Source organism: Cetorhinus maximus, chromosome 8, assembly GCF_964194155.1.
Source record: "Cetorhinus maximus chromosome 8, sCetMax3.hap1.1, whole genome shotgun sequence".
NCBI lineage: Eukaryota > Metazoa > Chordata > Chondrichthyes > Lamniformes > Cetorhinidae > Cetorhinus > Cetorhinus maximus.
Genome location: NC_135886.1, coordinates 56,757,125 through 56,784,701, shown reverse-complemented (window position 1 = coordinate 56,784,701; position 27,577 = coordinate 56,757,125). Strand labels below are relative to the sequence as shown.

The following is a 27,577-nucleotide window of genomic DNA, read 5'->3' as shown; positions in this document are numbered from 1 at the left end:
CAACTCCCACTTCATTAGTGAGTTTATCACCAACCTCCAGTTCATCAATGAGTTCGTCAACAACTCCCAGTTCATCCGTGTGTTTAAAATTAACTTCAGTTCATCAGTCAGTTTCTTACTAACTCTCAGTTGAGCAGTGCGTTTATCATCATCTCCTCAAGTTTAACAGTGAGGTTTTGAACAACTTACTGTTCATCAGTGAGTTTATCACCAACTACCAGTTCAGCATTGAGTTTAACGCCAACTCCCTGCTCATCAGTCAGTTTATCGGCAACTCTCAGTTCATCAGTGAGTTTATCACCAACTCCCAGTTCATCGGTGAGTTTGTCATCACTTCCCATTTCATCAGTGAGTTTATCAGCACCTCCAATTTCATCAGTTAAATTATCCCGAATTCCCTGATCATCAGTGAGTTTATCGCCAACTCCCTGCTCATCAGTGACTTTATCACCAACTCCCTATTCATCAGAGAGTTTATCACCAGCACTCCCAGTTCATCAGCGAGATTACCACTAACACCCACAGTTCATCAGTGAGTTTATCACCAAATCCCAGTTCTTCAGTGAGATAATCACCAACACTTCCATTTCATCAGAGAGCTAATTACCAACACTCCCAGTTCATTAGTGAGTTTATCTCCAAATCCTAGTTCATCAGTGAGTTTATCAGCAACTCCCAGCTGTTCAAAGAATTTATCACCAACTCCCCATTCAGCAGTGAGTTTATCCCTAACTCCCAGTTCATCACTGTGATTATCCCCAACTCGCAGTTCATCAGTAAGTTTATCACTAAATCCCTGTTCATCAGTGATTTATAGCCTACTCCCTTTTCATCAGTTCGTCTATCACCAGCACTCCCACTTCATCACTCAGTTTATAACTAAGACTCCCAGTTTATCAGTGAATTTATCATCAACACTCCCACTTCAACAGTTAGTTTATCACCAACTCACTGTTCATCAGAAGTTGATCACCAACACTCCCATTTCATCAGTGAGTTTATCAGCAACACTCCCAGTTCATCAGTGAGTTTATCAGCACCCCCAAGTTCATCAGTTAATTTATCCCCAATTCCCTGTTAATCAGTGAGTTTATCGCCAACTCCCTGTTCATCAGTGACATTATCACCAACTCCCAGTTCATCTGTGAGTTTATCACCAACACTCCCAGTTCATCAGTGAGTTTATCACCAACTCCCAATTCATCAGTGAGTTTATCACCAACTCCCAATTCTTCAGTGAGTTTATCACCAACATTCCCAGTTAATCAGTGAGTTTAAAACCAACACGCCCAGTTTATCAGTGAGGTTATAACCAACTCTCAGTTCATCAGTGAGTCTATCACCAACAATCTCAGTTAACCAGTGAGTTTATCACCAACAATCACAGCTCATCAGTGAGTTTATGACCACCTCCAAGTTCATCAGTGAGATTATCCCCATCTCCCACTTTATCCGTGAGTTTATCACCAACTTCCATTTCATCAGTGTGTTTATCACCAACTCCCTTTTCATCATTGTGTTTAACGCCAACGCCCTGCTCATCAGTCAGTTTATCGGCAACTCTCAGTTCATCAGTGAGTTTATCACCAACTCCCAGTTCATCAGTGAGTTTGTCATCAATTCCCAGTTCATCAGTGAGTTTATCACCAACTCCCAGTTCATCAGTGAGTTTATCACCAACTCCCAGTTCATCAGTGAGATAATCCCCAACTCCCAGTTCATCAGTGAGATAATCCACAACTCCCAGTTCATCAGTGAGTTTATCACCAACTCCCAGTTCATTAGTGAGTTTATCACCAACTCTCAGTTCAGCAGTGAGTTTATCACCAACGCTCAGTTCATCAGTGAGTTTATCACCAACTCCCAGTTCATCAGTGTGTTTATCCCCAACTCCCAGTTCATCAGTGATTTTATCATCAGCACTCCCAGTTCATCAGTGAGTTTGTTACCAACAATCCCAGTTCATCAATGGGTTTATCAATAATAATCCCAGTTCATCAGTGAGTTTTTCACCAACAATCTTAGTTAATCAGTGAGTTTATCACCAACAATCACAGTTCATCAGGGAGTTTATCACCAACTGCCCATTCATCAGTGAGTTTATCACCACCTCCAAGTTCATCAGTGAGATTATTCCCATCTCCCAGTTCATCAGTGAATTTATCTGCACCTCCAATTTCATCAGTTAAATTATCCCCAATTCCCAGTTCATCAGTGAGATTATCAACAACTCCCAGTTCATCAGTAAGTTTATCAGCAAGTCCAGGTTCATCAGTGAGTTTATCGCCAACTCCCTGTTCATCGGTTCCTCTATCACCTGCGCTCCTACTTCATCAGTCAGTTCTTCACCAAATCTCCCAGTTCATCAGTGAGTTTATCACCAACACTCCCACTTCAACAGTAAGTTTATCACCATCTCGTAGTTCATCAGAATTTGATCACCAACACTCCTGTTTCATCAGAGAGTTTATCACCAACACTCCCAGTTCATCAGTGAGTTGATCACCAACTCCCACTTCATTAGTGAGTTTATCACCAACATCCAGTTCATCAGTGAGTTTATTACGAACTCTCAGTTGATCAGTTAGTTTATCACCAACCCCCAATTCATTATTTAGTTTAACACCAACTCCCTGCTCATCCATCAGATTATCGCCAACTCTCATTTCATCAGTGAGTTTATCACCAACTCCCAGTTCATCAGTGAGTTTATCATCAACTCCCAGTTCATCAGTGAGTTTATCACGAACTCTCAGTTCATCAGTGAGTTTATCACCAACTCCACGTTCATTTAGTCAGTTTATCACCAACACTCCCAGTTCATCAGTGAGTTTATCATCAACTCCCAGTTCATCAGTGAGTTTATCACGAACTCTCAGTTCATCAGTGAGTTTATCACCAACTCCACGTTCATTTAGTCAGTTTATCACCAACACTCCCAGTTCATCAGTGAGTTTATAACCAACTCTCAGTACATCAGTGAGTTTATCACCTACAATCTTAGTTAATCAGGGAGTTTATCACCAACTCCCCATTCATCAGTGAGTTTATCAGCACCTCCAATTTCATCAGTTAAATTATCCCCAATTCCCTGTTCATCAGTGAGTTTATCACCAACTCCCAGTTCTTCAGTGAGATAATCACCATCACTTCCATTTCATCAGATAGCTAATTACCAACACTCCCAGTTCATCAGTGAGTTTATCACCCCATCCTAATTCATCAGTGAATTTATCACCAACTCCCAGTTGTTCAGTGAATTTATGACCAAATCCCCAGTCAGCAGTGAGTTTATCCCTAAGTCTCACTTCATCACTGTGATTATCCCCAACTCGCAGTTCATCAGTAAGTTTATCAACAACTCCCTGTTCATCAGTGGGTTTATCACCAACAATCTGTTAACCAGTGAGTTTATCACCAACAATCACAGTTCATCAGTGAGTTTATCACCAACTCCCAATTCATCAGTGAGTTTATCACCAACACTCCCAGTTCATCAGTGAATTTATCACCAACTCCCAGTTCATCAGTGAGTTTATCACCAACAATCTCAGTTAACCAGTGAGTTTATCACCAACAATCACAGCTCATCAGTGAGTTTATCACCACCTCTGAGTTCATCAGTGAGATTACCCCATCTCCCACTTAATCCGTGCGTAGATCAACAACAATCCCAGTTCATCAGTGTGTTCATCACCAACTCCCATTTCATCAGTGAGTTTATAACCAACTCCCTGTTCATCATTGAGTTTATCCCCAACTCTCTCTGTTCGTCAGTGAATTTTATAACAACACTCCCAGTTTATCTGTGAGTTTATCATGATCATTCCCTGTCCATCAGTGATTTTATCACCAACTCCCACTTCATAAGTGAGTTTATCACCAACTTCCTGTTCATCAGTGTGTTTATAACTAACTCCCAGTTCATCAGTCAGTTTATTACTAACTCTAAGTTGAGCAGTGCGTTTATCACCATCTCCTCAAGTCTAACAGTGAAGTTTTGAACAACTTACTGTTCATCAGTGACTTTATCACCAACTACCAGTTCAGCATTGAGTTAAACGCCAACTCCCAGTTCATCAGTGACTTTATCACCAACTCTCAGTTCATCAGTGAGTTTATCACCAACGCTCAGTTCATCAGTGAGTTTATCACCAACTCCCAGTTCATCAGTGTATTTATCCCCAACTCCCAGTTCATCAGTGACTTTATCAGCACCTCCAAGTTCATCATTTAAATTATCCCCAATTCCCTGTTAATCAGAGAGTTTATCGCCAACTCGCTATTCATCAGTGACTTTATCACCAACTCCCTTTTCATCAGTGAGTTTATCACCAATACTCCCAGTTCATCACTGAGATTACCACTAACATCGCCATTTCATAAGTGAGTTTATCACCAACTCTCCCAGTTCATCAGTGAGTTTATCACCAACTCGCAGTTCTTCAGTGAGATAATCACCAACACCTCCATTTCATCAGAGAGCTAAATACCAAAACTCCCAGTTCATCAGTGATTTTATCACCATCTCCCAGTTCATCAGTGAGTTTATCACCAACACCCAGTTCATCAGTGAGATTATACCCAACTCCCAGTTCATCAGTAAGTTTATCACCAACTCCCAGTTCATCAGTGAGTTTATCACCAACTCCCAGTTCATCAGTCAGTTTATCACCAACACTCCCAGGTCATCAGTGTGTTTATCACCAACTCTCAGTTGATCAGTGAACTTATCACCAACTCCGCATTCATCAGTGAGTTTATCCCCAACTCCCAGTTCATCAGTGAGATTATCACCAACTCCCAGTTCATCAGTAAGTTTATCAGCAAGTCCAGGTTCATCAGTGAGTTTATCGCCAACTCCCTGTTCATCAGTTCCTCTATCACCTGCGCTCCTACTTCATCAGTCAGTTCTTCACCAAATCTCCCAGTTCATCAGTGAGTTTATCACCAACACTCCCACTTCAACAGTGAGTTTATCACCATCTCGCAGTTCATCAGAAGTTGATCACCAACACTCCTGTTTCATCAGAGAGTTTATCACCAACACTCGCAGTTCATCAGTGAGTTGATCACCAACTCCCACTTCATTAGTGAGTTTATCACCAACATCCAGTTCATCAGTGAGTTTATCACCAGCTCCCAGTCCAAACGTGTGTTTATCGGTATCTCCCAGTTCATCAGTGAGTTTATTACGAACTCTCAGTTGATCAATTAGTTTATCACCATCTGCTCCAGTTTATCAGTGAGGTTTTCACCAACTCCCTGTTCATCATTGAGTTTATCACCAACCCCCAATTCATTATTTAGTTTAACACCAACTCCCTGCTCATCCGTCAGATTATCGCCAACTCTCATTTCATCAGTGAGTTTATCACCAACTTCCAGTTCATCAGTAAGTTTATCACCAACTCCCAGTTCATCAGTGAGTTTATCACCAACTTCCAGTTCATCAGTGAGTTTAAAACCAACACGCCCAGTTCATCAGTGAGTTTATACCCAACTCTCAGTTCATCAGTGAGTTTATCACCAACCATCTCAGTTAACCAGTGAGTTTATCACCAACAATCACAGCTCATCAGTGAGTTTATCACCAACTCCCAATTCATCAGTGAATTTATCACCAACATTCCCAGTTCATCAGTGAGTTTAAAACCAACACGCCCAGTATATCAGTGAGTTTATAACCAACTCTCAGTTCATCAGTGAGTTTATAGCCAACTCCCTTTTCATCATTTCTTCTATCACCAGCACTCCCACTTCATCAGTCAGTTTATCACTAAAACTCCCAGTTCATCAGTGAGTTTATCACCATCACTCACACTTCAAGAGTGAGTTTATCACCAACTTGCAGTTCATCAGAAGTTGATAATCAACACTCCCGTTTCATCAGTGAGTTTATCACCAACTCCCAGTTCATCAGTCAGTTTATCACCAACACTCCCAGGTCATCAGTGTGTTTATCACCAACTCTCAGTTGATCAGTGAACTTATCACCAACTCCGCATTCATCAGTGAGTTTATCCACAACTCCCAGTTCATCAGTGAGATTATCACCAACTCCCAGTTCATCAGTAAGTTTATCAGCAAGTCCAGGTTCATCAGTGAGTTTATCACCAACAATCTCATTTAACCAGTGAGTTTATCACCAACTCCCAGTTCATCCGTGTGTTTATACCTAACTCCCAGTTCATCAGTCAGTTTATTACTAACTCTCAGTTGAGCAGTGAATATTTCACCATCTCCTCCAGGTTAACAGTGAGGTTTTGAACAACTCACTGTTCATCAGTGAGTTTATCACCAACTACCAGTTCGTCATTGAGTTTAACGCCAACTCCCTGCTCATCAGTCAGTTTATCGGCAACTCTCAGTTCATCAGTGAGTTTATCACCAACTCCCAGGTCATCAGTGAGTTTATACCCAACTCCCAGTTCATCAGTGAGTTTATCACCCACTCCCAGTTCATCAGTGAGTTTATGACCAACGATCATTTCATCAGTGAGTTTATCACCAACTGCGAGTTCATCAGTGATTTTATCATCAACACTCCCAGTTCATCAGTGAGTTTATCACCAACAATCGCAGTTCATCAGTGGGTTTATCAATAACAATCCCAGTTCATCAGTGAGTTTATCACCAACAATCGCAGTTCATCAGTGGGTTTATCAATAACAATCCCGGTTCATCAGTGAGTTTATCACCAACAATCTTAGTTAATCAGTGAGTTTATCACCAACAATCACAGTTCATCAGGGAGTTTATCACCAACTAGCCATCCATCAGTGAGTTTATCACCAGCTCCGAGATCATCAGTGAGATTATCCCCATCTTCCACTTCATCAGTGAGTTTATCAGCAGCTCCAATTTCATCAGTTAAATTATCTCCAATTCCCTGTTCATCAGTGAGTTTATCATCAACTCCCTGTTCATCAGAGAGTTTATCACCAACACTCCCAGTTCATCAGTGAGATTACCACTAAGAACCACATTTCATCAGTGAGTTTATCACCAACACTCCCCGTTCATCAATGAGTTTATCACCAACTCCCAGTTCATCAGTGAGTTTATCACCAACTCCCAGTTGAGCAGTGAATTTATCACCAACTCCCCATTCATCAGGGAGTTTATCCCCAACTCCCAGTTCATCAGTGTGATTATCCCCAACTCCCAGTTCATCAGTTTGTTTATCACCAACTCCCAGTTCATCAGTGAGTTTATCAGAAGTTGATCACCAACACTCCCATTTCATCAGTGAGTTTATCACCAACACTCCCAGCTCATCAGTGAGTTTATCACCAACTCCCAGTTCATCAGTCAGTTTATCACAACACTCCCAGTTCATCAGTGAACTTATCACCAACTCCCAGTTCATCAGTGAGTTTGTCACCAATTCCCAGTTGATTAGTGAGTTTATCACCAACTCGCAGTTCATCAGTGAGTTTGTCATCCATTCCCAGTTCACCAGTGAGTTTATCACCAACTCCCAGTTTATCAGTGAGTTTATCACCAACTCCCAGTTCATCAGTGAGTTTGTCACCAATTCCCAGTTGATTAGTGAGTTTATCACCAACTCGCAGTTCATCAGTGAGTTTGTCATCCATTCCCAGTTCATCAGTGAGTTTATCACCAACTCCCAGTTCATCACTGAGTTTATCACCAACTACCAGTTCATCAGTGAGTTTATCACCAACTCCCAGTTCATCAGTCAGTTTATCACCAACACTCCAAGTTCATCAGTGAGTTTATAACCAACTCTCAGTTCATCAGTGAGTTTATCACCACCTCCGAGATCATCAGTGAGATTATACCCATGTTCCACTTCTTCAGTGAGTTTATAAGCACCTCCAATTTCACAGTTAAATTATCCCCAATTCCCTGTTCATCAGTGAGTTTATCGCCAACTCATTGTTCATCAGTGACTTTATCACCAACTCCCTGTTCATAAGACACTTTATCACCAGCACTCCCAGTTCATTAGTGAGATTAACACTAACACCCACAGTTCATCAGTGGGTTTATCACCAAAACTCCCAGTTCATCAGTGAGTTTATCACCAACAATCTCACTTAACCAGTGAGTTTATCACCAACAATCACAGTTCATCAGTGAGTTTATCACCAACTCCCTGTTCATGAGTGACATTCTCACCAGCACTCCCAGTTCATTAGTGAGATTATCACTAACACCCACAGTTCATCAGTGAGTTTATCACCAACTCCCAGTTCTTCAGTGGGATAATCAACAACACTTCCATTTCATCAGAGAGCTAATTACCAACATTCCCAGTTCATCAGTGAGTTTATCACCAACTCCCAGTTCATCAGTGAGATTATCCCCAACTCCCAGTTCATCAGTAAGTTTATCACCAACTCCCTGTTCATCAGTGAGTTTATCGCCAACACACTTTTCATCAGTTTGTCTTTCACCAGCACTCCTACTTCATCAGACAGTTTATCACCAAAACTCCCAGTTCATCAGTGAGTTTATCACCAACACTCACACTTCAACAGTGAGTTTATCACCAACTCCAAGTTCATCAGTCAGTTTATCGCCAACACTCCCAGTTCATCAGTGAGTTTATAACCAACTCTCAGTTCATCAGTGAGTTTATCACCAACAATCTTAGTTAATCAGTGAGTTTATCACCAACAATCACAGTTCATCAGTGAGTTTATCACCAACTCCCCATTCATCAGTGAGTTTATCACCAACAATCTTAGTTAATCAGTGAATTTATCACCAACAATCACCATTCATCAGTGAGTTTATCACCAACTCCCCATTCATCAGTGAATTTATTACCAGCACTCCCAATACATCTGTAAGTTTATCATGATCACTCCCTGTCCATCAGTGATTTTATGACCAACTCCAACTTCATCAGTGAGTTTATCACCAACGCCCAGATATTCAGTCAGTTGATCACCAACTCCCTGTTCATCACTGAGTTTATCACGAGCTATCCCAGTTCATCAGTGAGTTTATCAACACTCACAGTTCATCATTGAGTTTAACGCCAACTCCCACCTCATCCGTAAGTTTATCGCCATCTCCCTGTTCATCAGTGAGTTTATCACCAACTCCCAGTTCATCAGTGTGTTTGTCACTATCTCTCAGTTCATCAGTGAGTTTATCACCAACTCCCAGTTGATCAGCGAGTTTATCACCAACACTCCCAGTTCATTAGTGAGTTTATTACCAACTCGCAGTTTATCCGTGACTTTATCGCTAACTCCCATTTCATCAGTGAGTTTCTCACGAACTCCCTGTTCATCAGTGAGTTTTTCACCAACCCGCACAGTTCATCAGTGAGTTTATCACCAACTCCCAGTTCATCAGTGATTTTTTCATCAACATTCACAGATCATCAGTGAGCTTATCACCAAAAATCCCATTTCATCAGTGAATTTATCACCAACTCCCAGTCCATCAGTCACTTTATCACCAACAATCCCAGTTTATCAGTGAGTTTATCACCAAGTCCCAGTTCATCAGTGAGTTTATAACCAACTCCCTGTTAATTATTGAATTTATCCCCAACTCTCCCTGTTCATCAGTGAATTTATTACCAGCACTCCCAATTTATCTGTGAGTTTATCACCAACTCCCAGTTCATCTGTGAATTTATCGCTAACTGCCATTTCATCAGTGATTTTATCCCCAACTCCCAGTTCATCCGTGACTTTACAACTAACTCCCAGTTCACCAGTGAGTTTATCACCAATTCCCAGTTCATCAGTGAGTTTATCGCTAACTGCCATTTCATCAGTGATTTTATCCCCAACTCCCAGTTCATCCGTGACTTTACAACTAACTCCCAGTTCACCAGTGAGTTTATCACCAACTCCCAGTTCATCTGTGAATTTATCGCTAACTGCCATTTCATCAGTGATTTTATCCCCAACTCCCAGTTCATCCGTGACTTTACAACTAACTCCCAGTTCACCAGTGAGTTTATCACCAATTCCCAGTTCATCAGTGAGTTTATCATCAACCCTCCCAGTTCACCAGTGAGTTTATCACCAATTCCCAGTTCACCAGTGAGTTTATCACCAATTCCCAGTTGATCAGTGAATTTATCACCAACTCCCAGTTCATCAGTCACTTTATCAGCAACAATCCCAGTTCATCAGTGAGTTCATCACCAACTTGCAGTTCATTCGTGCGTTTATAACCAACTCCCTGTTCATCATTGAGTTTATCCCCAACTCTCCCTGTCCATCAGTGAATTTATTACCAACACTCCCAGTTCATCTGTTGTTTTAATATGATCACTCCCTGTCCATCAGTGATTTGATCACCAACCCCCACTTCATCAGTGAGTTTATCACCAACCCCCAGTTCATCAGTGAGGTTATCACCCACTCTCCCATTTCATCAGTGAGTTAATCACCAACTCACTGTTCATCAGTGAGTTTAGCTCCAACTCCCAGTTCATCAGCGAATTTATCACCAACTTCCAGTTCATCAGTCAGTTTAACAACATCACTCCCAGTCCACCAGTGAGTTTATCATCAACACTCCCAGTTCACCAGTGAGTTTATCACCAACACTCCCAGTTCACCAGTGAGTTTATCATCAACACTCCCAGTTCATCTGTGAGTTTATCACCAACTCCCAGTTTATCAGTGAGTTTATCACCAACTCCCAGTTCATCAGTGAGTTTGTCACCAATTCCCAGTTGATTAGTGAGTTTATCACCAACTCGCAGTTCATCAGTGAGTTTGTCATCCATTCCCAGTTCACCAGTGAGTTTAACACCAACTCCCAGTTTATCAGTGAGTTTATCACCAACTCCCAGTTCATCAGTGAGTTTGTCACCAATTCCCAGTTGATTAGTGAGTTTATCACCAACTCGCAGTTCATCAGTGAGTTTGTCATCCATTCCCAGTTCATCAGTGAGTTTATCACCAACTCCCAGTTCATCACTGAGTTTATCACCAACTCCCAGTTCATCAGTGAGTTTATCACCAACTCCCAGTTCATCAGTGAGTTTATCACCAACTCCCAGTTCATCACTGAGTTTATCACCAACTCCCAGTTCATCAGTGAGTTTATCACCAACTCCCAGTTCATCAGTGAGTTTATCACCAACTCCCAGTTCATCACTGAGTTTATCACCTACTCCCAGTTCATCACTGAGTTTATCACCAACTCCCAGTTCATCACTGAGTTTATCACCTACTCTCCCTGTTCGTCAGTGAATTTATTACCAACACTCCCAGTTTATCTGGGAGTTTATCATGATCACTCCCTGTCCATCAGTGATTTTATCACCAACCCCCACTTCATTAGTGAGTTTATCACCAACTCCCAGTTTATCATGAGTTTATCACCAACTCCCAGTTCATCAGTGAGTTTGTCATCCATTCCCAGTTCATCAGTGAGTTTATCACCAACTCCCAGTTCATCAGTGAGTTTATCACCAACTCCCAGTTCATCAGTGAGTTTATCACCAACTCCCAGTTCATCAGTGAGTTTATCACCAACTCCCAGTTCATCAGTGAGTTTATCACCAACTCCCAGTTCATCACTGAGTTTATCACCAACTCCCAGTTCATCAGTGAGTTTATCACCAACTCCCAGTTCATCAGTGAGTTTATCACCAACTCCCAGTTCATCACTGAGTTTATCACCTACTTCCAGTTCATCAGTGAGTTTATCACCAACTCCCAGTTCATCACTGAGTTTATCACCTACTCTCCCTGTTCGTCAGTGAATTTATTACCAACACTCACAGTTTATCTGGGAGTTTATCATGATCACTCCCTGTCCATCAGTGATTTTATCACCAACTCCCACTTCATTAGTGAGTTTATCACCAACTTCCAGTTCATCAGTGAGTTTATCGCCAAGTCCCAGTTCATCAGTGAGTTTATTACTAACTCTCAGTTTATCAGTGAGTTTATCACCTTCTCCTCCAGTTTAGCAGTGAGTTTTTCACCAACTCACTCTTTATCACTGAGTTTATCACCAACTCCCAGTTGATCAGTGAGTTTATCACCAACTCCCAGTTCATCCGTGAGTTTATCACCAACTCCCAGTTGATCAGTGAGTTTATTACTAACTCTCAGTTCATCAGTGAGTTTATCACCAACTCCCAGTTCATCATTGAGTTTATCACCAACTCCCAGTTCATCAGTGAGTTTATCACCAACTCCCAGTTCATCAGTGAGTTTATCACCAACTCCCAGTTCATCACTGAGTTTATCACCTACTCCCAGTTCATCAGTGAGTTTATCACCAACTCCCAGTTCATCACTGAGTTTATCACCTACTCTCCCTGTTCGTCAGTGAATTTATTACCAACACTCCCAGTTTATCTGGGAGTTTATCATGATCACTCCCTGTCCATCAGTGATTTTATCACCAACTCCCACTTCATTAGTGAGTTTATCACCAACTCCCAGTTTATCAGTGAGTTTATCACCAACTCCCAGTTCATCAGTGAGTTTGTCATCCATTCCCAGTTCATCAGTGAGTTTATCACCAACTCCCAGTTCGTCAGTGAGTTTATCACCAACTCCCAGTTCATCAGTGAGTTTATCACCAACTCCCAGTTCATCAGTGAGTTTATCACCAACTCCCAGTTCATCAGTGAGTTTATCACCAACTCCCAGTTCATCACTGAGTTTATCACCAACTCCCAGTTCATCAGTGAGTTTATCACCAACTCCCAGTTCATCAGTGAGTTTATCACCAACTCCCAGTTCATCACTGAGTTTATCACCTACTTCCAGTTCATCAGTGAGTTTATCACCAACTCCCAGTTCATCACTGAGTTTATCACCTACTCTCCCTGTTCGTCAGTGAATTTATTACCAACACTCACAGTTTATCTGGGAGTTTATCATGATCACTCCCTGTCCATCAGTGATTTTATCACCAACTCCCACTTCATTAGTGAGTTTATCACCAACTTCCAGTTCATCAGTGAGTTTATCGCCAAGTCCCAGTTCATCAGTGAGTTTATTACTAACTCTCAGTTTATCAGTGAGTTTATCACCTTCTCCTCCAGTTTAGCAGTGAGTTTTTCACCAACTCACTCTTTATCACTGAGTTTATCACCAACTCCCAGTTCATCAGTGAGTTTATCACCAACTCCCAGTTCATCCGTGAGTTTATCACCAACTCCCAGTTGATCAGTGAGTTTATCACCAACTCCCAGTTCATCCGTGAGTTTATCACCAACTCCCAGTTCATCCGTGAGTTTATCACCAACTCTCAGTTCATCAGTTTATCACTATCTCCTCCAGTTTATCAGTGAGTTCATCAACAACTCACTTTTCACCACTGAGTTTATCACCAACTCCCTGTTCATCAGCGAGTTTATCACCAACTCCCAGTTCATCAGTGAGTTCATCGCGAACTCTCCCAGTTCATCAGTGAGTTTGTCACAAACTCCCAGTTCATCAGTGTGTTTATCACCAACTCCCTGTTCATCAGAGAGTTTATCACCAATTCCCAGTTCATCAGTGAATTTAATGCCAACTCGCAGCTTATCAATCAGCTTTTCAGCAACTCCCAGTTCATCAGTTAGTTTATCACCAACTCTCCCAGTTTATCAGCGAGCTTTCCCCCAACTCCCAGTTCATCAGCCAGTTTATCACCAACACTCCCAGTTCATCAGTGAGTTTATCACTAACTCCCAGTTGATCAGTGGGTTTATCACTAATTCCCAGTTCATCAGTGAGTTTATCACTAACTCCCAGTTCATCAATGAGTTTATCACCAACTCTCCCACTTTATCATTGAGCTTATCTCTGACTCCCAGTTCATCAGTGTGTTTATCACTGACTGCCTGTTCATCAGTCAGTTCCTCACCAACACTCCCAGTTCATCAGTCAGTTTATTGCCATCGCTCCCAGTTCATAAGTCAGTTTATCACCAACACTCCCAGTTGTTTAGTCAGTTTATCACCAACATCCCAATTCATTCAAGTATTTCCATTACTTTCAAAGTTGTTTTTAAATCCCATAACATAAATGTCAGGAGGGTAATATTTAGGTGACAGTGATCATAGTCTCCTAAGGATTAGGATGTCGATGGAAAAGTATCAGGAGTGATCAAGAGTAAAAATAATTAATTGGAGGAGAGCCAACTTGAATGGACCAGATAAATCAGAATCAGTTGCTGGTCGGAAAAACAGTAAAAGAGCAATTGTTTTTGCTTAAAAAAGAGTTAATTTGGGTACAGCTGATGCATATTTCCAAAAGTGGGCAAAAGTAAGTAAACAAATTCAGAGATGACAAGAGATAAAGGTTAAGATTAAACAGAGAAGGTGTGCTTCCAACAGATGTCCAGATAATGCTATTGAGAACCAGGCTGAATATAGAAGCTTCAGTGCGGAATCGATGAAACAAACAGAGAAGCAAAGAAAGACTATGAGAAGAGATTGGTACTGAGCATAAAAGGGAATCCAAAAATCTTCTATAGACATATAAATCATAAAACGGTGGTTGAAGGAGGATTGGGGCAAATTACCAACCAAAAAAGGGCTTTATGCATGGAAGCAGGGAACATGGCTGAGGTATTAGGTGATCACTTTGCATCTGCCTTTACCAAAGAAGAGGATGCTGCCCAGGCCAAGGTCAAAGAAGAGGTAATTGATTGGTTTAAAATTCACAACAAGGAGCTGTTGGATCAGCTAACTCTCCTTAAATTCGATAAGACACCAGGCCCGGATGAGGTGCATCCAAGGACACTGAGGGCAGTGGGATTGGAAATTGTGGAGGGACTGGCCATAATTTTTCAATCCTCTTTAGATACAGGGATGGTGCCAAAGGATTGGAGAATTGCAAATGTTAGAGCCTTGTTCATAAAAGGGCGTAAAGATAAGCTCATTTGTTACAGGTATGAAGAGAAATTAAACGAAACGAGCAGCACTAACTTAACACTAAAGCTTAGAAAGACATCTGCTATAAACTCAGTTCTATTTTTTACTTCCTCCCAAGAGTTCCCTTATCTTACAAAATCTTGAAGATTCATTCACTTTTCCTGCAAACAGCCGTCAAGAATTTACTTTAACTCTCCTTCGTATCCCAACTCAGATACTGCAGTAGTTTGTGTCCAAGACCCAGACTACACTTATGCTTGGCCTGATAAGTGGCAGGTTACGATCGTGCCACACATGTCCCAGGCCACGACCATCCCCAACAAGAGAGAATCTAACCATCGCCCTCTTGACATTCAATGGCATTACCATCACTGAATTACTACCACCACTCCCCACTATTAAATACCCTAGGGGTTACCATTGACCAGAAACTGAACCAGACTAGCCATATAAATACTATGGCTACAAGAGCAGGTCAGAGGCTGGGAATCCTGCGGCAAGTAACTCACCTCCTGACTCCCCAAAGCCTGTCCAGCTTCTACAAGGCACAAGTCAGGAGTGTGATGGAATACTCTCCACTTGCCTGGATGAGTGCAGCTCCCACAACACTCAAGAAGTTTGACACTATCCAAGACTAAGCAGCCTGCTTGACTGGCACCCCTTCCACAAACATTCACTCCCTCCACTACCAACGCACAGTAGCAGCAGTGTGTACCATCTACAAGATGCACTGCAGGAACTCACCAAGCCTCCTTCGACAGCACCTTCCAAACATGCAACCTCTACCACCAAGAATGACAAGGGCAGACACATGGGAACACCACCACCTGCAAGTTCCCCTCCAGCCATACACCATCCTGACTTGGAAATATATCGCCGTTCCTTCTCTGTTACTGGGTAAAAATCCTGGAACTCCCTCCCTAACAGCACTGTGGGTGTACCTACACCACACGGACAGCAGCGGTTCAAAAAGGTGGCTTACTACCACCTTCACAAGGGCAATTAAGGATGGGCAATAAATGCTGGCCTAGCCAGCAACACTGACATCACGTGAAAGAATTTAAAAAAGCTATTCCCAAAGGTACTAATTATTTGTGCCTCCTTCATTAGTTTTGTGTTAGCAATCCTCCAATATCTCATGACTGTGGACTCACAGTTAATTGTCCTGGTTTTGAAGATAGTCAGTTTTTTCCCCTAGTCTGCTTCCACAGCTTCTGTACAGCTCTTTCAAAGCTAACTATTCAAATTGATTACTTTCTGCCACAAGGCTCTGTGAGGACCACTAGAGATTTCTTCCACTAGCTGCAAGCTAGAACAAATCTTCCAGATGCTTTCCCCCCACAAAACCCAAAGTGAACTGCCTGCTTCTATCACAGGCAGGCAGTTAAATAAAAGAAACTTCTAACCCTGAATCACTCTCTCTGTGACAATGTGGAATGATTTGGGTAGATTCAAATAGATATGCAAACAAATGATTTTAGTTTCAACACAATTCTTTGATTCTGCAACCCAGAGAAATTTAGATTTCTAATGAATGTAATTGCCCTCTCTGCAGACTCCTGGATTCCATTACAATCCCAGATATAGATCATACATTGTTCAAGTTTCTTCCTATATCAACTCTACCCTTGCAAGGCAAACTCAGGTGGCCAATTAAGTGTAATTACCTCCAAACTTTGAATTGCATTTACTTCAGGGTTGCTCATCAGTTTCTCAATCAGATAGCTCCATGTATCTACAGTTAAAACTTTAATTCCAGTTATATTCTAAAACATGAATTATGAACCAAGTTTTTGCAACACATCTCCCTATATTAATCCTCCCAAATGCATCCTTTTAAACTTGTCTTAGTCAAACTCCACCTGCCAGGCTTCTGGCTATTTCACTGTTCTGCCTTTCAGCCTGATGCCTATAACTATATCATTGCAATCTACCACATTGACAAGTTCTGCATCATCTGTAAACTTTATAATGCTACTCCCGACACTCCAGAGAAAGCCATCTGTAAGAATTGCAAAGACTAATGGGCTTGACTGGAAAAGATTAGGGAATGAGCAGGTGATAAATTGGATAACATTACCAAAGAGCTGGCACAGGTACAATGGCTGAATGACCTCTGTCTGTTCGATAACAGTCTATGCTTTTATGATTCTATAGCACACTCAGTTTATGAAAGAGTTTATTGCAAGTACACTGTGTTTCTTTGTTTCTGGCTTTTTGAATTTTGCAGACATTGGTGCAGTTTCCTGGCTCCCACTGCTGATTGGCTTTTTTGTGTTGTATTTTATGCAGATTTTTGGGATGATTTTCAGTATGGTTCTGTGCTGTGCGATTCGCAATTCACGGGATGTGATGTGACATTGGGACGACCACACCAACTTTCTCACTGCTCTGTGCACCTTTCAAATTGGGAATCAATCCATTATCTGTTTGCTTGTTGTTAATTTGACGTAGATGCCAGTTATTTTTCTGTATGTTAAAGAACCTGGACAGGTTGCCATTCTTATAAATGCTTCAATTATTTTACATAAACTTGTGAAACTTCATTGCAACTGTTTTAAAAAAAACTAAAAGATTGGCTAAAGACAAAATACTGCGGATGCGGGAAATCGGAAACAAAAAAAATGTGCATGAAAAACTCAGCAGGTCTGGCAGCATCTCTGGAGACAAAGACAGAGTTAACGTTTCCAGTCCTTATGACTCTTCTTCAGAACTAAAGGGAAGTAGAAATGTGGTGAAATATATACTGTTTAAGGGGGTGGGACAGGTGGAGATGGATAGAGAGCCAGTGGAGACAAAAGAGAGATTGCAAATGATGTCATAAACAAAACGTCGAAGGGTTGTTGATGGCAGTGATACTGGTTAAAGGAGGTGCTAATGGTGACATTAAGGGTAGAAAGCAGGATGAGCAAGTGACAGATAGCCCTAATGTGGGTGGGGTGGGGGGAGGGGACAGTGTGGGAGAACAGATTAAAATAGGCTAAAAGGTGGGGATAGAACAATGAATATAAATGGAAATAAATTTTAACAATAATAAAAACAGGTGGGAAAAAAGTATATATATATATATATAAATTTAAAAAATAAATATTTGAAAAAAGGGGATCGGAAAGGGGTGGGGATGGAGGAGACAGATCATGGTCTGAAGTTGTTGAGCTCAATATTCAGTCCGGAAGGCTGTAAAGTGCCTAGTCGGAAGATGAGGTGCTGTTCTTCCAGTTTGCGTTGAGCTTCACTGGAACATTGCAGCAGGCCAAGGATAGACATGTGGGCATGAGAGCAGGGTGGTGTGTTGAAATGGCAAGCGACAGAGAGGTCTGGGTCATGCTTGTGGACAGACTGAAGGTGTTCTGCAAAACGGTCATTCAGTCTGCGTTTGGTCTCTACAATGCAGAGGAGACCGCATTGGGAGCAGCGATTGCAGTAGACTAAATTGAAGGAAGTGCAAGTGAAATGCTGCTTCACTTGAAAGGAGTGTTTGGGCCCTTGGATGGTGAGGAGAGGGGAAGTAAAGGGGCAGATGTTGCACCTTCTGCGGTTGCATGGGAAGGTGCCGTGGGGGGGAGGGGGGGGGGGGGGATGCTGAGGTGTAGGGGGTGATGGAAGAGTGGACCAGGGCGTCCTGGAGGGAACAGTCCCTACGGAATGCCGACAGGGGGGTTGAAGGTAAGATCTGTTTGGTGGTGGCATTATGCTAGAGTTGGCGGAGTAGGCAGAAACTAAAAATTTGGTGCCATTTTAATAATCTGGTTGACTGGGTGGGGCAGCGTACTGACCCAGATACTGCTTCAATGAGCTTCAGTTACTGTGCCGGTGAAACCAGTTCAATGTGACCTTGCTACCAGTTCAGTGAGGTCTGTTTACAGGTTCATTAGGATGTGGTTACGGGTTTGGTGAGGCCTAGTTACTGGTTCAGTGAAGACTGATTACCAGTTCAGTAAGATCTGGTTACGGGTCCATCGAGACGTTCTTACGGGTTTGGTGAGGCCTGGTTACTGGTGAAGATGGTTAATGGTTCAGTAAGGACTGGTTACCAGTTCACTGAGATCTGGTTATGGGTCCGCCGAGACGTTCTTACGGTTTGGAGAGGCCTAGTTAGGGGTTCGATGGTGCCTGCTTATTGGTTCGATGAGTTCTGGTTACAGGCTCAGTGACGCCTGGTTACAGGTTCAGTGAGATCTGGTTATGGGCTCTGTGAGGCCTGGATATGGATTCAGGGAGGACTGGTTATGAGAATGTGAGGCCTGTTTACTGGTTCAGTGAAGCCTGGTTACAGGTTCGGTGAGGCCTGGTTACTGGTTCTATGAGGCCTGGTTACTGGCTCTGTGAGGCCTGGTTATGGGTTCTGTGAGGCCTGGTTATGGGTTCGGTGAGGCTTGGTTACGGGTTTGGTGAGGCCGGTTACGGGTTCGGTGAAGCCTGGTTACGGGTTCGGTGAGGCCTGGTTAGTGGTTCGGTGAGGCCTGATTACAGGTTCGGTGAGGTCTGGTTACAGGTTCGGTGAGGCCTGGTTACTGGTTCAGTGAGGTTTGGTTTAAACCCTGCACTCCCATAAATGGACCTCACATCCCATCAAACAACAGCAAACACTTTTATTCATATAGCACATTAACATAATGTGACATCCCAAGGGCTTCACAGAAACATTATAAAACAAAATATGAGTCATTTTAGGAGATATGAGGTTAGGTGACCAAAATCTTTGTCAAAGAGATAGGTTTCAAGAAGTGTCTTAAAGGAGGTAGAGGTGCAGAGAGACTGAGTGAGGGAATTCCAGAGCATAGGCTCCAGGCAGCTGAAGACATGGCCAACAACGATGGAGCGATTTAAATCGGTGAAGCACAAAAGGCCAGAATTGAAGGGGCACAGATATCTCAGGGGTTTCCAGGAACTGTTGGAAATTACAAGGGTAGGGAGGGGTAAGGTCATGGATGGATTTGAAAACAAGTATTTTAAAATGACGGTGTTGCTTGACCTGGAACAATGTAGGCCAGGGGTAATAGGGGCATGGGACATGCTGCGAGTTAAGATAAGGGAAGCAGAGTTTTGGATGTCCTCAAGTTTAGGGAGGGTGGAATAGCCAGCCAGGATTGTGTTGGAATAGTCAAGATTGGAGGTAACAAAAGCATGGATGAGGGTTTCAGCAGCAGCTGAGCTGGTACTGGGCTGGAGCGGGGCCAAGTTACAGAGGTGGAAATAAGCTGTCTTGGTGATGGGGTCATTATGTGTTCGGAGGGTCATCTCACGGTCAGATGTGACACCAAGGTGGCAAAGAGACTGGTTTAGTCTCGCACTGTTGCTAGGCGGAGGAATGGAGTTGGCAGCTGGGGAACGGAGATTGGAGTCGAGAATGAAAACAATGGCTAGAATTTTCCAGCCCTGTTGGCATTGGATGTCACTAAATTTGGGGGTTGCCTCTTCTCTGTTTTCAGGACCATCTGTGGCCTGGAGCAGTCCTGGTCTGTAGACATGAAGTAGGCTGTGCTCTGGTGCGATTTAAACATGATGCTTGGAGAGAGGAAGCGCTGAGGTCACGGCATGGTTGGCCAATCCGAGCCCGCCCAGCAGTGATCCGGCGTGCTTCCCAGGAACGCATCATTAACGAGGCAGGACACACTGGGAATGGAACGATATGACGTGGAAACCTGCCATTGCAGCCGGCAGGTAAAACATCCTTCTCCTGCCCACTACCGCACTTTGTGCAAATCTGGGATGATTCTGCCCTATGGCTCCAGTCTTCCCAATATTTAACTGGGGGAAATTTCTGCTCATTCAGTACTGGATTTCAGATAATTTAATAACAGTGGAGGACTCAAGAGAGATGATGGTGAGGTAGAGCTAGGCATTGTCAGCATACAGGTGAAAACTAATGTTGTGCCTCCGGATAATGTCGCCAAGAGGCTGAATGTAGATGAGAAATAGGAGAGACCCAAGGGTAGATCCTTGGGGAACACCAGAGGGAACAGTGTGGAAGCAGGAAGAGAAGCCATTGTAAGTGATTCTCTGGCTATGATTAGAAAGATGAGAATGAAACTGGGTGGGAGCAGACACACCTGGCTGGACAGCAGTGAAGGGGCTTTGGTCAAATGTGTGAAAGGTTGCAGACAGATTGAGGGGGACAAGGAGGGATAGTTTACCTTTGGCAGAGGCAGGTAAAAGGTTGAAGCAGCACTTCCTGGGTTTTTTTGCCCTTTATTAGGGCGAATGTAATGCAACACAAAGCTGAACAGCCTAGTTTGGATTCATCATAGAGATGTTAAACATCGACCTCACAATAAACCACTGAGCCAAGGCTAAGGCTTTAAGCAGCCAGTTTATTTAATATTAAACAGGTAACTCGATAACATTCAGTACAAGGAGCATGTTTGCAGTCAGCGCACTCTGTTCGGGTTAAAATAAAACCACAACCTTTGCGATAGCACTTGGCATAAAACTGATGCTCAAAACACTCACTTCTCAGAGTAAAAATGTTCCCACACAATCCCTTCTGGAGCACAGAATCAACTCATAAACCCTCACACTCACTCACCCTCACACCCTCACACACCCTCACATTCACACACACTCACCCTCACATTCACACACACACCCTCACATTCACTCACACACACACTCACCCTCACTCACACACACACTCACCCTCACTCACACACACACTCACCCTCACTCACACACACACTCACCCTCACTCACACACACACTCACCCTCACTCACACACACACACACCCTCACACACACACCCTCACCCTCACACACACACCCTCACCCTCACACACACACCCTCACACACACACCCTCACACACACACTCACCCTCACTCTCACACTCACCCTCACTCACACACTCACCCTCACTCACACACTCACCTTCACACACACACACTCACCCTCACACACACACTCACCCTCACTCACACACACTCACCCTCACTCACACACACTCACCCTCACTCACACACACTCACCCTCACTCACACACACTCACCCTCACTCACACATACCCTCACCCTCACATACCCTCACCCTCACACACACATACCCTCACCCTCACCCACACACCCTCCCTCACTTACACACACCCTCAAACAACCTCACCCTTACACTCAAACACTTACCTCCCCACTCTCATTCACACACCCTCACACTCACACACTCGCTCACTCTCCCCCTTCACATTCACTCACACACATCCTCACATTCACACTCACACACCCTCACCCTCACACACCCTCACCCTCTCACTCAAACACTTTACCTCCCCACTCTCACATTCATACACCCTCACACACTCTCTCACTCTACCCCTTCGCATTCACTCACACACACCCTCACGCTCTCACACCCTCACACACACACATCCTCACATTCACACACATCCTTACACTCACACTCACACACATGCCCTCACACTCATACACACTCACCCTTTTAAAAAATAATCTGGAATTAAAAGTCTAATGATGACCATAAAAACATTGTCGATTGTTGTAAAAACACATCTGGTTCACTAATGTCCTTTATGGAAGGAAATCTGCTGTCCTTACCTGGTCCGGCCTACATGTGACTTCAGACCCACAGCAGTGTGGTTGACTCTTAAATGCCCTCTGAACAAGAGCAATTAGAGCTGGGCAATAAATGCTGGCCTTGCTAGTGACACCCACATCCCATGAATGAATTTTTTAAAAATCACTCACACTCAGTCTCAAACTCACACATACCCTCACATACACCCTCACATCCACCCACACCCTCACACACACTCACGCCCCCACTCTCACTCACACACACACACTCACTCACACACCCTCACACTCACACATACTCGTATTCACACACTCACCGACCCTCATATATCCGTACATAGACCTTCATACTCACACACCCACACTTACTCACACACCCTCACACTCACACACCCTCACTCAATCACTTACCTTTACACTCAATCACTCACCCTCACACTCGCTCTCCTCAAACTAACTCTCTTCACACTCACTGTCACACACACCCTCTCACATACATCTTCACACACACACACACACACACACCCTCATGCACTCTCCCTTACACATACTCTTATGCACCACACTCACATGCCCTCACACTCACACACCCTCCCACACACACACCTTCATACACCCTCGCTCACACCCTCTCACACACTCTCACACGCACCTTCATACACCCTCACACACACTCTAATTCACACCCTCACACACACACATACCTTCATACACCCTCACACGCACCTTCATACACCCTCACACGCACCCTTATCCACACCCTCATACACACCTTCATACACCCTCACACACACTCTGATTCACACCCTCACACACGCACACCTTCATACACCCTCACACGCACCCTTATTCACACCCTCACACACACCCTCACATGCACCTTCATACACCCTCACACACACTCTAATTCACACCCTCACACACACGCACCTTCATACACCCTCACACACACTCTAATTCACACCCTCACACACACATACCTTCATACACCCTCACACGCACCTTCATACACCCTCACACGCACCCTTATCCACACCCTCATACACACCTTCATACACCCTCACACACACTCTAATTCACACCCTCACACACGCACACCTTCATACACCCTCACACGCACCCTTATTCACACCCTCTCACACACCCTCACACGCACCTTCATACACCCTCACACACACTCTAATTCACACCCTCACACACACACACCTTCATACACCCTCACACGCACCCTTATCCACACCCTCATACACACCCTCACAGGCAGCCTTACACACAGCCTCACATACACCCTCACACACACCTTCATACACCCTCACACATACCCTCACACACCTTCATACACCCTCACACACACCTTCATACACCCTCTCACACACCCTCACACACACCTTCATACACCCTCACACACCTTCATACACCTTCATACACCCTCACACACACCTTCATACACCCTCACACGCACCCTCACACACACCCTCATACAGACTCAGACAGTCCATCCATCTCAAAAATCCTGATTCTCTCTGACCTGACTTCTCAGAGATGTGAACCTGAGTATGATCCCAATGTCAAACCTGTCCCTGACTCTTACCACAACCCCAGCATTTGAGCAACACCTTTAATCTACCCTAAGGCCAGACTCTAACCGCTATTCCTGGCCCACTGACCATCACTTAGCTCTGACCTGTAAACCTGACTCTCAACCTTTATTGTCTGAGGTCAGTTCCCGGCCCCACCTTATACAGATACAAACCCAAACCCCGCCCACTCAGACATAGCCCCGCCCATTCAGACAGACCCACCCACTGAGACACAGCCCTGCCCATTCAGACAGCCCCACCCACTGAGACACAGCCCTGCCCACTGAGAGACACCCACTCATGAAAACCCCACCCACTCCCAGACACAACCCACACCCATCCCCTTGATCCTCTCACAAACAGTTCAAAGGAATTGTTACATATCTGGCATGACCTATTTGAACTTTGGAACAGGCTCAAGGGGCTGAATGGCCTCCTGTTCCATGGTAAAAGGTGAGAGGCCTGGTGTATGGGGGCAGGTCTGGGCTGTCCGATGGGGATGCGGCTGGTCTGCGGGGGCAGGTCTGGGCTGTCCGGGGGGGATGTGGCTGGTGTGTGGGGGCGGGTCTGGGCTGTCGGGGGGGATGTGGCTGGTGTGTGGGGGTGGGTCTGGGCTGTCGGGGGGGGATGTGGCTGGTGTGTGGGGGTGAGTCTGGGCTGTCGGGGGGGGATGTGGCTGGTGTGTGGGGCGGGTCTGGGCTGTCCGGGGGGGATGTGGCTGGTGTGTGGGAGCGGGTCTGGGCTGTCGGGGGGGATGTGGCTGGTGTGTGGGGGCGGGTGTGGGCTGTCCAGGGGGGAATGTGGCTGGTGTGTGGGGGCGAGTCTGGGCCGTCCGGTGGGGATGTGGCTGGTGTGTGGGGGCGGGTCTGGGCCGTCCGGGGGGGATGTGGCTGGTGTATGGGGGCGGGTCTGGGCTGTCCGGGGGGATGTGGCTGGTGTGGGGGCGGGTCTGGGCTGTCGGGGGGGATGTGGCTGGTGTGTGGGGGCGGGTCTGGGCTGTCCGGGGGGGATGTGGCTGGTGTGTGGGGGCGGGTCTGGGCCGTCCGGGGGGGATGTGGCTGGTGTGTGGGGAGAGTCTGGGCCGTCCGGGGGGGATGTGGCTGGTGTGTGGGGGCGGGTCTGGGCTGTTCGGGGGGGATGTGGCTGGTGTGTGGGGGCGGGTCTGGGCTGTCCGGGGGGGATGTGGCTGGTGTGTGGGGAGGGTCTGGGCCGTCCAGGGGGGGTGTGGTTGGTGTGTGGGGAGAGTCTGGGCTGTCGGGGGTGTGTGCCCAGTGTGTGTGGCTGGGCTTAGCAGAGTTTTTTTGTGGGGGAGGATGTGTCAGTTTTATTAATGGAAGCGATGCAGTCTCGTGGGACAAAGGGTGCCATGAACAGAGCCTGATGATCAATGGTGTCTGGAATGTTTACCTTCTCCTCGTTCTCTGTTTCTCGGTGATAGAAATAGTTAAAGTTGGAGACAATAACGGGCACGGGGAGTGCGATGGTCAATACCCCCGCGATGGCGCACAGGGAGCCAACCATTTTGCCCCCGATGGTTACAGGGCACATGTCTCCATACCCCACTGTTGTCATGGTGACTACTGCCCACCAGAAGGCATCAGGGATGCTGGAGAACTGGGTTTCGGGCTCGTCCACCTCAGCGAAGTAGATAGCGCTGGAGAAGAGAATGACTCCGATGAAGAGGAAGAAGATTAGAAGACCCAGTTCCCTCATGCTGGCCTTCAGGGTCTGCCCAAGGATCTGCAGCCCTTTGGAGTGTCTGGACAGCTTGAAGATCCGAAAGACCCTGACCAAGCGGATGACCCTCAGGATGGTCAGGGACATGGCCTGCTGCCCTTGCTGCTGCCCATTGCCCGCTTGTTGCTGCTGCTCAGCCAGCTCACTAATGAGAGTTACAAAGTAAGGGATGATGGAAATCACATCGATTATATTCATGATATCCTTGAAGAAGTCTGGTTTACTGGGACAAACCACAGATCGGATCAGCAGCTCAAAAGAAAACCAGAGCATGCACAAAGTCTCAATTAGAAAGAAAGGGTCGGTGAAGAGGTTGGCACTGGCATTGCTGAGTGTTGGGTTGACTGAACGGCTGGGGGTGCCCAGGTCAGAACCTTCCCTAAACTCAGGCAGTGTCTCCAGGCAGAAGATGATGATAGAGATGATGATGACAAAGAGAGAGACCAGAGCCACTCCCCGAGCTGCTCCTGAACTCTCTGGGTATTCAAGCAGTAGCCAGAGCTGCCTGAGGCGCTCGTGTGTAGGGAGCTGAACCTCCATCTCCTTGATGAAACTCTCCTCGTCCCTGAACTGCTCCATGGCATCATAACCCAGCTGATAGAAGATAATCTCATCCATAAAGACATCCAGGGGCACATTGGCAGGTCTCCGAATCTTACCCCCCGACTGATAGTAATAGAGGATCCCATCGAAACTTGGCCGGTTCCTGTCAAAGAAATACTGGTTGGTGAGGGGGTCAAAGTAAGGCAGACAGCGGAGGGGATCCCCCAGCAAGGTATCTGGAAACTGGGCCAGCGTCTTCTGATGGGTCTCGAACCTCATGCCGCCCACATTGATGATAACTCTGTGACTGCCCTTCTCCTCCACCAGCTCGTCCGCCTTGCACTGCTGCTCCCACACTGGCTGGTTCAACAGATTTTCGGGAGGCTCCTCACACCCCATTGGGCTACTCCATGTGCACAACAGGCTTGTACAGTTGACCTGGGGCTTAGACCAACTCTCCAGTGGTATGTCACTGCCAACATCCTCAAAAATCACCAGTGCCCACTCCATCTCACGCTTGGACCTCATGGAGCCCTCGGGTTCAGAGTGCACACATCCTCGATGAGCTGGGGAGAAACCACGCTAGCATTATGACACATCAAGCATGAAATGGTCAACGGATTAGGACACCACAGCTGATAGGGTGAGAAGAGAGAGTGAAAATAGGGTAGAATGGATGAGAGAGTGGGAGCATAGGGAGAATGAGGAGACAGGGTGGAGTGAGGAAGGAGGAAAAAGAATCAATGGATCAAGTCAGTTGCAGTGAGGGGAGTGCGCAGAGAGTGAGAGGCTGAGGAGAGACAGGAAGGAGAGAGAGAGAGAGGGGTCAAAGATCAGAGAGTTAGAAGGAAGGAGGAGAGCCGGAGAACATTAGAAATAGGAGCAGCAGGCGATCATTTGGCCTCCTTCATCATTCAATATGATCATGGCTGATCTTCCACCACAATTCTACTCTCTCATCTGCTCCCTTCAAATCCCAACAATTTGTCTATCCCAGCCTTAAATATATTCAATCATGGAGCATCCACAACCCCCTGGGGTAGAGAATTCCAAAGATTCACAACTCTGAGTGAAGTAACTTTTCCTTATCTCAGTCCTAAATGATTTCCCCCTTATACTGAGACTGTGCCCCCATGTTTTAGATTCCCCAACCAGAAGAAACAATCTCTCAGTTTCCACCCTATCAAGCCCCCTCAGAATTTTATAAATTTCAATGAGATCTTCCCTCATTCTTCTAAACTCCAGAGAATATAAGCCCAATTTACTCAGCCACTCATTATGGGACAAACTCCTCATCCCAAGGACCAATCTAGAGAACCTTCACAGTACTGCCTCCAATGCAAGTATATCCTTCCTTA

At 45.0% G+C, this 27,577-nt stretch overlaps 2 protein-coding genes across 2 annotated transcripts in view; one reads left to right on the top strand and one right to left on the bottom strand.

The window, feature by feature from the left end:
- Nucleotides 1–17,370, top strand: part of LOC144683657 (tetraspanin-2-like) — a 262,207-nt gene extending 244,837 nt beyond the window's left edge. The window contains exon 8 of the mRNA XM_078546908.1: nt 17,129–17,370. Coding sequence (XP_078403034.1) covers nt 17,129–17,194 — 66 coding nt within the window. The 3' untranslated portion in view covers nt 17,195–17,370. The remainder of the gene's footprint in view (nt 1–17,128) is intronic.
- A 179-nt stretch (nt 17,371–17,549) lies between these two features.
- LOC144683181 (potassium voltage-gated channel subfamily A member 10-like) lies at nt 17,550–26,729 on the bottom strand. The gene is made up of 2 exons (XM_078546144.1): nt 25,347–26,729; nt 17,550–17,582 (listed from the first exon to the last, which is right to left on the bottom strand). The coding sequence occupies exons 1-2, from the start codon at nt 26,727–26,729 to the stop codon at nt 17,550–17,552; spliced, it is 1,416 nt and encodes a 471-aa protein (XP_078402270.1).
- Nucleotides 26,730–27,577: the final 848 nt, after the last annotated feature.

Excerpts from the sequence above, each read along its gene's own strand:
- LOC144683181 (XM_078546144.1), bottom strand. The coding sequence starts at position 26,729 with ATGGAGTGGGCACTGGTGATTTTTGAGGATGTTGGCAGTGACATACCA. Across the intron at positions 17,583-25,346 it reads AAACAGAGAACGAGGAGAAG|TATATATTTCACCACATTTC; the intron begins GTAAACATTCCA and ends CCCCTTAAACAG.